The sequence below is a fragment of the Brachyistius frenatus genome, unplaced genomic scaffold (assembly GCF_029030835.1).
Source record: "Brachyistius frenatus isolate BFR_SWC_R1_liver_20210118 unplaced genomic scaffold, ASM2903083v1 Contig_363, whole genome shotgun sequence".
Taxonomy (NCBI): Eukaryota; Metazoa; Chordata; class Actinopteri; family Embiotocidae; genus Brachyistius; species Brachyistius frenatus.
In genome coordinates this window covers 178643-196285 of record NW_027210962.1, presented here as the reverse complement: position 1 = coordinate 196285, position 17643 = coordinate 178643, and the positions used below count along the sequence as shown (strand labels likewise).

The following is a 17643-nucleotide window of genomic DNA, read 5'->3' as shown; positions in this document are numbered from 1 at the left end:
GTAATAAGATCAAATAAGTACTCAGATCATTAAAAAAAAAAATTGCAGTCCCATCAAGCGCCCATCCTTTGATCCGTTTTAGCCTTCATTAATAGGCTATCAAGTTGGCCTGTTAGCAGCAAAATGTTAGTTTTATCGTCATGTTTTTTGTGCTTTTACATGAAAAGATGTTGAAAAATACCTTATCGTCTAAAATGTACAGGTATTAAATTCAGGACTTCTCTGCTGAAGTCAAGACGTAGCGTGTTTGAAAGTGGACTTGAAGCTTTCCTCCATGAAGGTTCTCCATCATGTCAGACGACAGCACCGTGACCGGTTGGTCTGGGGGGGGTTGTTGTTGTTATATTGGAGACGTTCCTCAAACGCACCGTGTACAGACATGTTTCTCTATGTTTTCTGAATACCACTGTCAGATACCCTGCACTGCTTCTCGCAGATCTTGTCATCAATGTAACCAGCAGCTAGATGTGTCCATACTTGTAATGGATGCCCCCCCCCCCCTCAAGGCTTTTTGAAGCTTTTTGTCTCATTACTTACTTTATTGCACACTCAGCAGAAAGTGACAGACTAATTATCCCGAGGGCAGTTTTTTCTTTCTCTCTCAAACGTCGTCACACAGTCTCCTAACTGAATTCCCACTGTCTGCACAAGCATGCCACAAAATGTTTGTCTCATTGGTTGATCAGCAGCCCTGAACTAAAACAAATCTGCCAACTGAGCTTTAGATTTAAATGAAATTCATGAAGAATAGGACGTCTGTATGGTTCTTACTAATTCCATATTTTTAAATAAACCCTGTCTGAAATCATTCAGGAAAATGGCTTACTTGTGCAAAGTCAGACAAGAAATCTGGCATCCTACAGACGTACAGTGGTGTGAAAAAGTGTTTGCCCCCTTCCTGATTTCCAATTTTTTTGCATGTCTGTCATACTTAAATGTTTCAGATCATCAAACAAATTTAAATATTAGTCAAAGATAACACAAGTAAACACAAAATGCAGTTTTTAAATGAAGGTTTTTATTATTAAGGGAGAAAAAAACAATCCAAGCCCACATGGCCCTGTGTGAAAAAGTGTTTGCCCTCTCCTGTTAAAACATAACTGTGGTTTATCACACCTGAGTTCAATTTCTCTAGCCACATCCAGGCCTGATTACTGCCACACCAGTTCTCTATCAAGAAATCACTTCAATAGGACCTGCCTGACAAAGTGAAGTAGACCAGAAGATCCTCAAAAGATAGACATCATGCCGAGATCCAAAGAAATTCAGGAACAAATGAGAAAGAAAGTAATTGAGATCTATCAGTCTGGAAAAGGTTCTAAAGCCATTTCTAAAGCTTTGGGACTCCAGAGAACCACAGTGAGAACCATTATCCACAAATGGAGAAAACATGGAACAGTGGTGAACCTTCCCAGGAGTGGCCGGCCGACCAAAATTACCCCAAGAGAGCAGCGACGACTCATCCGAGGTCACAAAAGACCCCACGACAACATCCAAAGAACTGCAGGCCTCACTTGCCTCAGTTAAGGTCAGTGTTCATGACTCCACCAGAAGAAAGAGACTCGGCAGAAATGGCTGCATGGCAGAGTTCCAAGACCAAAACCACCGCTGAGCAAAAACAACATTAAGGCTCGTCTCATTTTTACCAGAAAACATCTTGATGATCCCCGAGACTTTTGGGAAAATACTCTGTGGACTGACGAGACCAAAGTTGAACTTTTTGGAAGGTGTGTGTCCCGTTACATCTGGCGTAAAAGTAACACCCCATTTCAGAAGAAGAACATTATACCAACAGTAAAACATGGTGGTGGTAGTATGATGGTCTGGGACTGTTTTACTGCTTCAGGACCTGGAAGACTTGCTGTGATAAATGGAACCATGAATTCTACCGTCTACCAAAACATCCTGAAGGAGAATGTCCGGCCGTCTGTTCGTGACCTCAAGCTGAAGTCAACTTGGGTTCTGCAGCAGGACGATGATCCAAAACACACCAGCAAGTCCACCTCTGAATGGATGAAGAAAAACAAAATGAAGACTTTGGAGTGGCCTCGTCAAAGTCCTGACCTGAATCCTATTGAGATGCTGTGGCATGACCTTAAAGAGGAGGTTGGTGCTGGAAAACCCTCCAATGTGGCTGAATTCCAACAACTCTGTAAAGATGAGTCGGCCAACATTCCTCCACAGCTGGAAAAGACTCATTGAAAGTTATCGCAAACGCTTGATTGCAGTTGTTGCTGCTAAGGGTGGCCCAACCAGTTATTAGGTTTAGGGCAGGGGTGTCAAACATACGGCCCGCCAGGGGGTCCGGCTCGGCCCGCTGGATGACTTTGCTAATTGTGAAAATTACAGAAAGACAGATTGCATTTCTATGAGAATATGGAGGTTTATGAGTACAAACATTTTGTAATTTTTTTAATCAATCCAGTAATTGCGTAAAACAGCGTAAATGCGATGTCTGCTCCGGAGGCAGCAGCGCTCGCTGCTAGGGAATCTGCAGAGGAGAGCCCAGGCAGATAAACAGTGGGCTGATGTCTGAGGTTTTGGTCTTTATGTTTCTGGTTTATTGTAGAAAGACCTTAAAATAGGGTTTAACATCCAAAAACCTTCACCAATGATTTAAACAGAGAAATATTGTCGTTATTATGCTATGAATTTACTGGTCTGGCCCACTTGAGATGAAAGTGGGCAGTATGTGGCCCCTTAACTAAAATGAGTTTGACACCCCTGGTTTAGGGGGCAAACACTTTTTCACACAGGGCCATGTGGGTTTGGATTTTTTTTTCTCCCTTAATAATAAAAACCTTCATTTAAAAACTGCATTTTGTGTTTACTTGTTATCTTTGACTAATATTTAAATTTGTTGTTTGATCTGAAACATTTAAGTGTGACAAACATGCAAAAAATTAAGAAATCACGAAAGGGGGCAAACACTTTTTCACACCACTGTATGTGCACATGCTAACTATTAAACCTTAGCCTTGTTCTGTTCGAAGGTAACAAAATACCTTTAAACACCATTAAAACTCATAAAAAAAACCCATAAAACTGGATTTTGTTACATTTGAAGGAAGCCAGGATGTTGTATTTGTGATATATATGCATATATATCACATGTATATACAACGTGTATATATATAAGTTGTATATGCCTTTGTGAAAAACTGTGTTAGCTGCTGGATTTAGCTTCATTTTCAGTGTGCAGAGATCAGCGTGGGATCAATTCTTCTTATCCAACTCTTGGCACAAAACTATATTATGATATTTGTAAAAAACCAAGCAGACTAATGTGTATTTTAATCCAAAATATAAATCTAGTATTCTAGTGTTTTTCATTAACAAATGCCATGAACTTCAAACTCACAATGACTTTATCCGATTAGCAGGTGTGTGTGTGTGTGTGTGCGTGTGTGTGTGTGTGTGTGTGTGTGTGTGTGTGTGTGTGTGTGTGTGTGTGTGTGTGTGTGTGTATCCAAAGCCTGACATCTTATTTGTCAAAGCTCGATTGTTGTCCAAAGGAAAATTAAAAACACTACACTACACTCGGTAACATGTAGATTAATGTGCCGCAGAAAATGCCCAAATGCCTGAATTTCTTTCTTTAAAATAACATTTGTTTTGTTAAAAACTTGAGTGACCAGCAGTCATTACACATTACAGAGCCCCTTTTTAAAAATGAAAGTGTATGTTTGTGAGGTGTTTTTTTTTTTTAAAGATTAAGTCCTCAGTCGTCCCGATGTGCCTCCGACCGAGAGACAGAGCAGGGACGTCAGAAAAGATTCATACATTGGCCACCAAAATATTTCAATCAGTGCGCCATACAGAAGTAATTCATTTTCTCTATATATTTGAAGGTATATTTTAAAAAATGTGTTAAGAATTGTATGTTTCTATTGTTAAAGCACATAAATTAATAGCTAAGCTAAATCAAAATAAAGAAAAGGTTTGAAACCAAAAATTGTCCAATTAAACAAGAAAACCTGCAAGTAGATATTCTTTTTCAAGATGATGCCGTTGTTTGGCTTGAACTTGAGCTTTGATGTGGAACCCGTCAGGAATCAGACACGTGTATGGTTTTATTCGTTGAGGGGTCAGACAGGTCAAACAATCCATTTGACACACAGTTGGGGGCTTTACTCCTTTAACTACATGGGTTTTTTTTCATCTCAGTCTTTGAAATGAAGGAGGTATCCCCCCACCTCCCACCCGGCACTTATAATTAGCCAAAGTTTTATGACCCTGAAAGGCGACACTCCCCTCACATCTCTGATTGGGATCAGACAGCGGGCGGCTTCGCTCTGAACTGTCTCGTTTGTGACCAGGTGAGTCACAGTTCAAATCCCCAAACTCAACAACGACAACAACAAAGGCTCGTAAACAAGACATTACCGGTGATAGAAGACCGTCCTCACCAGCAGATATACTGCATTATTTGAGAACTGTGTTCACATCATCCTGACAACACCTGGATGATCAACCATGGAAAGAAGGAAACTTCCAAACTTATGTCAAAATCTAGTTTTAAGGGTTTAATTATATGAGCTGATGATGGGCGCTCACGTATTATAACAGCACAGAGGAGATGGCAAGAGTTCGGAGATGGAATTGCATACAGGGCAGTCGGCGGAGGTTTCAAGGACCTCTAGTGGTTGTGTGGATAATATGAAGCTTTTGTCTGCGAGGAACAAAGGAGGAAATAATGTGATGTTGTGCTGTAAACATTAGGTGATCTGTTATCTTTGAACTGATATATGACCCAATGGGAGCATTCATCAACACACTGAACTCATACATTTTAATACTACATTTTATTCATAGCACTTGTCATGATACTCAAAGACGATTATGAATCACACGTTAAAAGCAGCTCTGAAAAGGTGGGTTTGGGGACAGATTTGAATGGATGCAGAGGGGGGAAAGCATTTTGGTCATTGCACCCCCCTCAAATCACCTCCTGGCCGTTAGATCTTGGTGCACAGGCTTTAGTGACTGCATGCAGTAGACGATATGCAAAACAACTGCATTGTTTCTGATGCTGTTTGCCTGATATTTTGTTCCAGATTTTTTTCCATATAAGCTCAGGTCTTCTCAGTATTTCTGTCTTTTTGTGATCTTCAATGGCTCCGTGTTCTCTGTCTTTATCAGATGCTCTGAGGCTCGTCTAGACTTCATCTTCTCAAACTGGATGTGTGTTGTTCTGGGTTTTCTACCCTCATGGTTGAAATGCACTTATTGTAAGTCGCTTTGGATAAAAGCGTCAGCTAAATGAAATGTAATGTGTGTTTGGTAGTCTGGCATTCACCATCTGCAGAAACTTGCAATTGTGTAAACAAAAGTGTCTCCACAGAAGCTTGATCAACACTTTGCTGCTCTGCTGCTGTGGTTTGTTTCTCTTTAAGTAGTTGTTTTGGGGGAGAAATCTGGGGCTGTTGCGAGGAGATGCGCAAACTTTAAGCTGGTATTCTGGAAAAAAAATTGTATTTGGTAATTTGACAGTGCCTTGAAATAATCAGTGTTCTTTTTTATATCTTCCTTAAACTATCTGTCTCAAACAGCCCACAGAAGTGGAAAGCAGACGCACTCGTCACAACCAGGCGCTGTGGCAGTCGGGCTCTCCTGCCGGTCCGACGAATGTGCACGATGCATTTTCTTTTTCTCATAAAACATTTGTAAAGCAGCTGTCTTCGATTTGTTGGTGCATTGCTAACATTTTTTGGTACCCCTAACTGTCAATCAGGGGAATATTGTGCAAAACATTTGACAGAAATGCATATTACAGCGTTCACATGCACGTACATAAATAAAACAGGGATCCACAGAAGTGCTTTATATCACTCCTGGGTAAAAAGTCCGTGACAAACAACCTGCTTAATGTTTATTGTTTGGATGATTTATTTGAGTCCCTGACAGGGTTAAAAAAAAAAAAAAAAAAAAGAGTTGTATTATTATAATATTTCAAGCAACAGTTTTATAGTGACTTTAAAGAATATCAAAATGAACTTTAAAAGCACACTGTGCATATTTAATCTGTAATTGTGGAGTGTCATTAAAATCCCAGCATGCCCAGAAACAACACAAAGGACTGAACTCTGTCTTTACTAAATGGTAGATAAGTGTTAGACTGAATTCCTTGCTGGTTATGTTTTCCACCAGTTTCATGTCAGTAGCCTTTATCGTTGCAGAACTGCTGTACACCTTGATGAGTGTTTTGTTATCTGCGGTTTTTGTTGTTAATCTTTATTGTAGACACACAGAGAGAGAGAGAGAGAGAGAGGAGCCTCGGATCCGACTGGTCTGACACATTTCTGAAAGTACAAACCTGTAGAAAAAGAGCAGAAAAGAAGCTGGACGAGAAGCAGGTTTTCCGGGGACGCCTTTAAAACCTCTTGGGGGCTCAGTTTGGAAGCTACGGCTCTTTTAGTTCAAGCATAACAACACTAACAAGGCATTTAAAGAAAAGCCGCAGGACATGAACAGAACCACCCCCGCCCCCCACCCCCCAACATGAATAAGTGCTTTGTGCGACCAAATAAGCAGCTGAAATCTCGTTTAAACAAAGTGATACACAGGAGGTGGGTTGGGTGGGGTGGGGTGGGAGGGGGGTCTCCGGGAGGTGTGCACTGTTTGCTCTGTGATCCAGACCCATCAGTCACAGCTTTTCTGCAGTCTGGAGCACATTCCACGAATCCTGCTGGGTTTTGTTCCCCATAACCTACAACAACGTCACAACAACAGAGTCCTGCCGAGCGGAGCGAGTGAGCCTCGTTTCTACACAACAAAAACAGGATCGTGACTTCACCCACAAAAACCTTCTGCACTGAATTATTTTAGTTTTATATATTTCATGGATCTGGGTGGGGCTTCTGATTTGGGATAGGTTCATTTGATGCTGGTTTTGTGCCACTTTTCTGTTTAAAAAGGGCAGAATAGAGTTTATGTCAGGTTTGTAAAGCATCCGTAACTAAATCATCGTAGGACGTGGTTTGACGGTAAATTTTTGTCCTTTAATTCTAGTAAACACAAGGTTACATGAAGTTTTAGAAAACGTATTTGTTGGATAACTATGATCTGCTATCCTGGCTGTACCAGAGTAGCATAATTGTCATATTCATACATTGACTTAGCTGTAGCAACAAGTTCCACTTCTAATGTAGATGTTAGCATGTTTAAGACTTTCTGTTTGATTTGTTTACTTACTGGTGAAGGATGTTGATGTTGTTTCTGTTGGTGACGGTGATGGCTTGTTGGTTCAATGACAACATAAAGTTGATTAAGATTCAACTCAAAAGGCCCATCAAAAATATAGACTTCATTAAATAACTCGATACATTTGAAAGCTGTACTTTGTAGGAATTTAATCCCATCTTGTAATACGACTTTGTACCTTCAGGAGGCGATAGTGAGTCACTGCAGCATGCAAGCAGTCTGCCCTCAGTTGGTTGTAACGCCAAAATTGGAGTCATCAGTTTCTGTAACCTACAGTGTTGGTTAGGTTTAGGCATGAGGAGTGAGGGTGAGAATATTCAGGCAGGTCACAGAGTCTGATGGGTCGGAGGTTTCAGTGTAAACCTTATAATCAGTGGACCACCCACATCCGAGCCACAGCCAGTGAAAATGAGAGGCACACGAGCGTTGGTAAAAACTTGAAGAACTTTTTGATGGTCCACCAGGATTTGTCCCCGATAGTCAGAACACCCCTGACGTCATACTGTTAGCTGCCTTTATAAGTTATTGCTATGAAGCCACCGTTAGCATTAACAGCTGTTTACTCACCAGTCTGGAAGATACGTTGTCACAAGAGTCACAATCATCGAATGAGTGAATATATATACAGCACTAGTCTCCCATTCAATAACAAAACTGCAAAAAACATGTTTATACATTTTTGTGTGAAGCTCACTGTTGCTCTGTATCACAAATTAAATGATGACATAATCACAAAAACACGAGTTTCCAGCCTCGTTGTCAGAGATTAAATCTGGAGCCCCACGATAGATCAAAACCTCTTCTCTATTCCCTTTAATTGATTATAAATGGAACTAAATTCTAGCATCGGAGTGCATGCATCTTAAAATGTTACATGATACCATGTCACCAACATTTTAACCTGCCAATACTGTATACTCCTTCTTCTCAGTTGAATAGTGCAGTGAGTTTTCATAACAGAGAAATGCAGCCATATTCTATGAAACTGCACGACTTTCCAGCAATGTCGACTTTGAAGTTGAATCACCGTGACACTCTACATAAAGCGCTGTGTTCACAGCTGACCTCTGTCCGGTCTCCAACATAGGGCTGACATTACATCCCACTTTGTATGCTAAAAATAATAATAATAACATATTTGTGTGCCGACACTACAGCGGAGTTACCAGCACATATCACAGGGCCGTAGGTCCTGAGTGTGAGTCCCTGTTTGGGCTCCTGGACACCCGCAGTCATTCATCCAATGTGTTTTCCGTCAGGCATTAAGCACTTATTTTTTTCAAATTGCTGAGTCATATAGTGTCCTGCAAACATGGTTCAGATATTACCAGATTCTAAGCAATGTCCTCTACACAATAATAAAAAGCACGTCATTCTGTAATATTTTCTAAATTATGTTTACACAGGGATGGTAAATTATTTGTAAGTAATATTGTTGCTTATGTAATATATTTGTTTTAGAGTTTTAACAAAACATTTCCCACAAGCAAGTGATGTAATGTTGCACAAAAGGTCACAAAAGGACAACAGCAGCAGAAATTAGACCAAAGATCCGAGCTGTGGTCCTGAGAAATATCATGCAATAGAGAAGCTGTGGGAAGATTCAAAGGATGTAATGATAGAGGTAATTGGTTTTATCTCAATATATTGATAAGGTCTTTTCCCACCGGTCGGTCTGAACAGCAGCGGGAAAGGAAATGATGGTGATTGTGTGATAGGAGGAGAACACCCAACGGTTCGCTGCAGAGCTGCAGATGTGGTTTGACGTTGAGGCTGAGGACTGAGTCAGATGAAGACGTGCGAATGGGACGGCGCTCCTCTGTAATTTGCGTCTGTGGAAATGAGCAGAGCCATTTCCTCTGGATCTGGCAGGGGGGTTATTACCCATAATGGGACACTCTGGGACCGACTGTCTCTTCAGCCGGGCCGAGTACATCGCTCGGTGACCTCTTTATGAGTGTGCTGTGATTAACCTCCGGATTTAAAATGATGCTGACTCGTATCCAGTCAGCACTGACGTCTACTTCAGGTCTTTCTTGTGGTTTTCTTTTGGTTCTCCAACTCTTGTTTCTTCTTCGTGTTCACTTTGAATGTTTCTTCTTTTCCTTTATAACTCTGTAGATGGAAATGTTAATCCACCCTTCTTAGTCCTGACTCAAATATTCCAACTATTATATTCAACTATTGAATGGATGGACATTAAATTTGGTTCGGACATTCATGCTCCCATTGGGGTGAACCGCAATAACTTTGGTGAAGACTTTTCACTTTAGTGCCATCATCAGGTCAAATTTATAATCTGCCCAATACATTCCCATCAACCGTGATGCCCTCTCAAGTATTAATATGCTAAACCAAGAAGGTTAACAGTTTAAATATGATACCTGCTTAGCACTAGGATGTGAGTATTTTAGTATGTTGCCTTTAGCCTTTAGGTCAAAGTTCAAAGTAAATGTAGACTAAAGGTTGTCTATTCCCATTCCTTCCTCTTGCTCTTCATCTTTTGCATTTTATGCCTCCGCAATGGTGACAGTATTATGTTTTTCCATATCTTCAAATTTGGCACCAACATTCAATATATGTGGAAATATCAGTGTTAATGTTTTGTCAGATGTCTGCTGAAGTTAGCATGCTAGCCTGCTAGCACCGTTCTGGCCTATCTTGTAATACCACTTTGTACCACAAGATGGTACACTGGGTCACTGTAGCTTTCAATCTGCCCACAGTCCCACATCAGGAAAAGAAGTAGCGTATTTTAATGAAGGTGTATTATGATGAAAGAAACTACAAACACAACAATGGCTGAAACCAGTGGCGCCCTGAAACTGTGGTGGTTGAATAGATATTCTATGCTGCCGGTTTGAAGATGTGTTTTATGCATCCATGTTTCCCAATGTGTCACTTTGCAACAGCATCCACGTTTCAAACGTTGCCTATTGTCCTGGCTACAACTTTAAATTCTATCAGAATCTGCTTTTTTTGCCCAAGATTGTGAACACATGTAAAGATTCCTTTGAATTATTCACGCCGTATATGAGTCTGGACTGACATAGATGTAAACTGCAACTGGACTGGTTGATGGAGCCATACAACCATAAGGTGGTAATTCTAGTTTGCTCTGCTTTGTCTTTTTTCATTTCATTTCATTATAATTTTCTCTGTCATCTTCTGAAAAGGAAATCATTTTCACGTTTAGTTTTACCAACACACGAGGGGTGTACGACAAGGCGTGTTCAACATACCCAGGATTTCTGTGTCTGAGCTGGTCTCAACAAAGCGGTCAGTAGGTTGTCTGTCATATCTTATAAGTACAACAAATGCAATGCTTTTGTGGTTTCAATCAGTCTCTGCCGTAGGATGATATCAGTATATGAACTAAATTAAATGGAGTCTATATCTTGTGTAAAAATTGCAGAGGAAAGCCAAAGAGGACTATCTCACTCCAAGCACCAAAAACCCCGGGATTATTTTACAATGGTTGATGACATTTTTCCAAGAAAATTGTTGGTCAGTAGGTGCTTTCGTACATTTTGATCCCATATCTCGAACATAACCTGCTCCGGACCAGGTTCAATTTGCAGCATAAGTTACCACAGCGGTCTAGTCAGGTTTATTTATCTCATGTTTTGTTGAGTCGGGCTCTCGACACAGAAAAGTGTGTTACCACATCCCAGAATGTCCTGCAGCCACACAATCAACACCGCCTCAGGAAGTAACATGCAGACATGGGTTTGACATGTTAAGCCAGTTTAGGAACCAAGGAAGATAAAAGAAGTCCATTGTTGTTCCAGGTCTCTGAAAAGTCACCGGGCCTGAAGAAGAGAGGAAAGCTTCCTCATGTTCAAGACTTGGTGAAGGAGGCGAGTTTGTTACCCAACAACTCAAACACGTGGAATCGACCCCGCTGCGGCGTACCGGACTACCCCGCCCAGAAGGAGGTGCACTACCCGGGACGGAACCGCCAAAGACGATTCGTCCTATATGGAGGGCGTTTGGACAAGTCGGACCTCACCTACAGGTACACATCAATAATCAGTATCAATCATTCTTTGTATAATTTGAGTTTAAAAGAAGTTGAGATGTGTTTTTATATTTTCACAGCATTGTTTACATCCGACTTGTTTAAATTAGCATTTATGCCTCCAATTCAACTAAACATAATTCATATGTCCAGCAGGAGGAAAGTTGAAGCAACAAACGTAAAAATATAAGAAATACAAAATATATTCACACAAAATCTTTTCAATTGTTGTCTTTTATCTAGGCTTAGTGATTTTGTGTTTTGGATGTCTCTCTTGGAAAAAAGATCTTAATTTCAAGGATACCAATACCTGATTAAAAAAACCCGTTGTAAATCTCATCTGATGTAAACTGTATCAGCCAGATCCTGGACCCGGAAATGCATCTAAAAGATTTTGCTGTTCAGGTTCACCAACGTCAGAAGAGTGTTTTTAGCCGCAGCAGGAAGCTGTTTTCAGAGCACTAAACAGCAGACTGATACAGATAGTGAGATAGTGACTAACTGGTGAATATAGTGGATCATTTGCAGACATTTCCTTTAGAAGCAGGAGGAGACCAAAAACGGAGCTAAAAGAAATTAAATCCCGGACTTTCATTCATCAGAACGGATGTGGAAATAAACACGTTCAACTTATCAACTTAAAAGATGAAGATATGTCAATGGTGTGTTTGCAACTTATTTCTGCTGCTGTTCTTTAGACGCACTGATTGATGGGAGATGTAAGATGGGGGGCAGCGGGGGAGGGAGCTATCGAGCACTTGGAAAATTCAGTCTTGAACTTCTGATCGAGAAAACGGGGTGGCGGGTTTCTTTCATCTGAGGTCTCGGCTCCATTGAGAGTCTGGTGGTCTGCTGGCTGCTGCCTCTCTGTCTGTGTCTCCTGGGGTCCCTTTCTTTGTAGTCATTCTTTAAAGTAACAGTATAATAACACAGACAGAGAGAAAGCAAGCAGGGGGAGGCAGAGTGCTTTTAATAGCAGCAGCGACCACACACTAATTAGATTCTGCTGACCAATATAAAGCTCACGGTGACACCTGACAGAGGGATGTGGTTACCAACCATCAGGGCAACGACCCACCAAGTCAGACTACACATATCTCCATCATGGCCCAACAAGGCCACCATCCCTCCCCTGTCTTCGCATGTGACTCAAGTATGAGCAATGTAATAGTGGATGCTAAGGAGTCCCTGTGTTTACTTTTTTTTTTTACTTTGAACCAGCCGGTATTTTTACTTTGTGAAGCAAGTCCTGGCCTGAGACATGAAGACATACTTGGTCAGCTGAATGCAGTGTCGTTTAACAGCTTTAAAGCTCGTTAACTAAACTGAAAAGATCTCCAGAGGCTGCGAAATAAATGATTGAACTAGCTGTGCAGGAGGGGAAAGAAACTCGACCAGTTTTTATTTTGATTTAAGAATTAATTAAATGTCTAGCTTATGCGTGTAAAGAATTTTTTTCCACTATGAGGCAGAAAAAAATAAGTGTGACGTGATAAAGTCAATGATTTAAGGAGGACAGAGGAAAGTCCCTTTGAAAATAAACAAAAACTTAAGACAATCTGCTCAGATTTTGGCACCTTTGCTAAAGTTTTTTATTTTGCATTGTGTTTGCGTAAACACGCTTCAAAATTATGATCAAAGGTTTTTTCAGGGCCGATTGTGGGAGTTTAAATTAAAAATGTTCATAAAATGTCATGGTTCAGCTCTACTTCTCCTCCTAAAGTATATGGAAACAAAAGAAAGTAATTGAGAGGAATACCAGCAGAGTTTTTATCACTTGTGCGTTGCCAAATTAAGATCACATTTCCCATAAAGCCTGCTGCTTCCTGTCCCTCTTGACCCTCCTTGCATGCAAAAAGACAAGAGCCACTAACAGCCGGTATAAATCCTTGAAGGTAAAATAATGTGCTCCGGACTGACGGCCCTTCTTCCGGTTTTTGTGCCATAAAATGATGTAGCAGATTCTTTGTGATCGTCTTGTCTTTCTTCAGTAGATCAAGTTAAGATCAACTTTGTTTTGAATCTTTGTACCAATCAAACCTGCGTGTACAGATCTCAGGAGGACTCGCTGTTTTATACTGAGGTGACCAGGATACCAACTTCTTAAGCGGCCCGTGTCCAGAATTAAAAGGTCATCATTTTTGGTAGACTACAAATGTTTACTTTCTTTTTACCGAGAGCGAAAATCTATTTTAATCTTAATTTGTGCATTTACGTAAACGCGTCGAGCCTAGTTTAGCATAGAGACTGGAATCAAAGGGAAACCGCTAGCTTTGCTCCCACCAGGTAAAAAGAAATCTCACTAATTAACATGTTGTATATTGTTTGTTTGTGTCTTGTTGTCTCTGCACAAGAGAACCATTAAAACTTGTTTCAGTTTGTTTCAGGGGAGGTAGATGCTTTAACTAGTTCAGTCAGGTTGCCAGGTTTGGTAACATTGTGCCAAAACTGTGCAATAGCCAGCAGCAGTGCACAGAAATACAAGCTGAACACGTCCTGACGGCTCCAAACGTGACCCACGTGTGAGTTTCAGTCGTATCCACTCACTCTCAAAGTGTTGAACTATTTCTTTAATTCTTTGGAACATAGTTTTTAATTAAAGGAGGGTTAAAGTTGTTAATTTACCAAATCCAAATACTATTATCTGTTAAGGTCATAGATCAGAACAATAAGTACAATAATTAATGGTTCATTTATTTTGTACAAAACCTATTGTATGAAACAACTTTCCTATTTTAGGGAGTTTAATATACCCAATTGTTTTTTATTGCAATATTGTTGTGCCATTTTTAGTCTATTTTCAAAGAGTACCAGAGTACTTGGAGTAAATCAGTTTTTACGATTTCCACCCTGATGAAGACTAAACTAAGGTTTTATATACATCTCCTCCTCCAGAGCTTCCAAAGAGTGCCTGAATAATGTAATATACACTTTGGTTTTTATCCAGTAACCCGTCTGCATGTTATTTATCTCATTATACAAAGCTAAACTGTAGTTCTGTCTAATTCACAACTCTCTACCTCGGCCCCTTAATGTTGTAAATTGTAAATGTAAGACTTTGTCCTATTTCACTGCTGCAGCTTCTCTCCGGTTTAAAGTTTAAACTAAATTTACTCAGAGCTCTGTATAATTTACAAACTATGGCCAAAGCGATGTGTTGAAACTCTGCTTATTATTCACACAGGGATCTGCAGCACTGCACAAACATGCAAAAAGATTGTAATCAGATTAAAGATTACAAGGTGAAAGATTATTTTTGGTACATCGAATACTTTCTCCCGCAGAGAAGCTTTCTTTCCTTTTACTTGGCAAGTTGGCCATTAATTAAAGCAATCTGCAATCCTTAAAGGGAAGGAACGGAGACAACACTGTGATTGTTTCAATTTACAACAAAAACACACCGATGAGTCATTAGGGCATTAAGTACCATCGCTTTAAACCCTGTTAAACTAGGAAAAATGGATTTGGACACATCCTAAATGCACTTTCACAAATAGCTGCAGACCGTGATCTTAAGTCATTCAAATACAGCTGGAGGAGTTGTTTTTTTCCCGTTAACACACGGCTTTGTTTTATCTTAAAGAAAAAAGGGGCAGACAATGATGCAGGGTTTTGTTAGTGAGCCTGAGGGCTCCAATAACAGCACACACCTCCCACAGATACAGCTGCAGATATCAGACGGCCCCTTACTGCTGGTGTACATCCTGTGTGACTGACACCTCAGTGTGTGACTGACACCTGAATGTCTGACTGACATCTGATTGTGTGATTGACACCTGATTGTGTGATTGACACCTGAGTGTGTGACTGACACCTGAGTGTGTGATTGACACTTGAGTGTGTGACTGACACCTGAATGTGTGACTGACACCTGAGTGTGTGACTGACACCTGAGTGTGTGATTGACACCTGAGTGTGTGACTGACACCTGAGTGTGTGACTGACACCTCAGTGTGTGACTGACACCTGAGTGTGTGACTGACACCTGAGTGTGTGACTGACACCTGAGTGTGTGATTGACACCTGAGTGTGTGATTGACACCTGAGTGTGTGACTGACACCTGAGTGTGTGATTGACACTTGAGTGTGTGACTGACACCTCAGTGTGTGACTGACACCTGAATGTGTGACTGACACCTGAGTGTGTGACTGACAACTTGAGTGTGTGATTGACACTTGAGTGTGTGACTGACACCTCAGTGTGTGACTGACACCTGAATGTGTGACTGACACCTGAGTGTGTGATTGACACTTGAGTGTGTGACTGACACCTGAGTGTGTGACTGACACCTGAGTGTGTGACTGACACCTCAGTGTGTGACTGACACCTGAGTGTGTGACTGACACCTGCCTCGGTCTCCCACAGGATCGTTCGGTTTCCCTGGCAGATGGGCGAGGAGAAGGTCCGACGCGTCTTCCGGGAAGCGTTGAAAATATGGAGCGACATCACCCCGCTCACCTTCACCGAGATCCACAGTGGGAAGGCCGACATCCGCATCGATTTCACCAGGTGGGAGGACACACTGACAAAAAAACATCTTTAAACATGGCTGAAAATGAAGAATGAGGAAATTAATTACATCAAAAGTATATGAGAGACACATGAAGCAGCTCAAATAACATCACAAAAATATCCCCTATCTTAAAGTGGCTTGGATGGACCTCTATATACAAATAGTTTCTGCCTCTTTCTCCACCCATCCCTCCATCACTCGCTCCAGCGGTCAGCGCGATGATACGTTAAGCTCCACCTCATAAATTGACAGGATTGGGTCCTTGGTTTTGTGCTGATAGAAACCTTGGCTGTCTGAATCCGTGTCGATACTCCGCTGCTGTTCCAGAGTGGAAATACTCAACCACGGCACTGACTGCTTATTTCACTGGTGTTATCTTCTGGTCAGCGGTTTAGTTGTGTTGTGGACAATGCAACAAACAGCTCTTGGTTTCATGGACTTCCCAAGATACTGGAAACCCTCCTTTGAGATCGAGCATCACTTTGACCTGTAGCATCACATCATGTCTACACGTTTGTCAGCTGCACATTCACGCAATCCCAAATATTAATATCAGTCTAGTTTCATAAGCACAATTCTGAATTCTGTGACCAAAACTAACAAAATTGTAAAAGCACATTTGTTTGCAATGCAAACTATTTCATTCTCACATCATATATTTTTACTTACAATCTTGATTTTTGATTGCAGGGCGAGAAATTTTGCTCTTTTGTTTTTCTTGCATAATAAAGACAAAAAAGTACCTTCATATGCTGCTCTCTGTTCTTGTCACAACAGAATTACTTGCAATAGTTGTTGAGATATTTAATTCTGGATTAAAGTGGTGTCCCGAACGCCAGGAGGCTAACCAGGAGGCTAATATGATGTAGACATCGTCATTCCTGATTGGCTTAAAGAAACTCAATCAGAAACAAGACAAAAGCTGCAATTTAATGATCATTTTCATTGTTGATTATAATCAGGAGTAACTGATTAGTCAGTTTGTGGACCAGAAAAAAAGTCAATGACAGTCAGAATCACAGTATTCCAGAGGACAATGTGACGTCTTCAAATTGTCCAGTTAAGAGTCCAAATATTTGGCCTTTTGTTGGATAATGATTAAAGAATCAGAATCCGTTATTAAAGCTTAGTACAGATTGATTTATCTGTTGGGTTACACATAGAGGAATCAGCTGATCATTTTAACACTAAATAAAAACATTTGACAGTTTCAAGATGATTTTAAATTAAGAGACTACATAAATCATGTGTTTTTAATTCGGCACTTTTTCTTTTTTGTGGCTCTCCTGGACTTTCCAGTTATTCCACAAATCATCACAAGCATCTCAGTCAACAGACACACAAAGTCAAATATTTTCAACCTATTTATGAGTTTGAACCGACAGAGTGAGATGAGTTCAAATCATAATTTTCCAAATGATCTTTGTTTGAAAGGGATTGTAGGAGCCGCAGAGATGGAAACAGGAGATAGTGGAGCAAGAAGGGACAAGCAGCTGCCAAACAGCAGAGACATAAAGACAGTTTTATGGTGGATTTATGTCATCTTTGAAGTTACCTCATTTTCTTTTATGAAGCTTGGTTTGTTTATTCCTGCAGGTTGTTTCTGTTTTTCCCTTTTTAATCATTTCTTTAAATCAAACTTCACTGTTCGTCATGTCAATCTTTGTGGTGAAAAACAATTGAAAGATATTATGTTTGAATTTATTTATACCATATTAGACTAATCAATACCTAATCAATACCCACTGTAAACACGAATCAGTACCTGCAATGATGTTGACGTGCATCTGTAATGGTTAAAAAAGGAATCAGGCACGGTTACAGATGGGTTTTTAATTCATGTATCATACAGCGTTGCCCGTAATTGTAAAAGTTGACAGCTTGTTATTTAAAAATGTTTTTAAA

The 17643-nt window shown here is 40.4% G+C and overlaps 1 protein-coding gene across 1 annotated transcript in view; it reads left to right on the top strand.

The window, feature by feature from the left end:
• mmp11a (matrix metallopeptidase 11a) overlaps nucleotides 1–17643 on the top strand; it is a 37939-nt gene that overhangs the window by 6943 nt on the left and 13353 nt on the right. The window contains exons 2-3 of the mRNA XM_069724192.1: nucleotides 10995–11221; nucleotides 15591–15734. Of these exons, the coding sequence (XP_069580293.1) occupies nucleotides 10995–11221; nucleotides 15591–15734 (371 nt within the window). The remainder of the gene's footprint in view (nucleotides 1–10994; nucleotides 11222–15590; nucleotides 15735–17643) is intronic.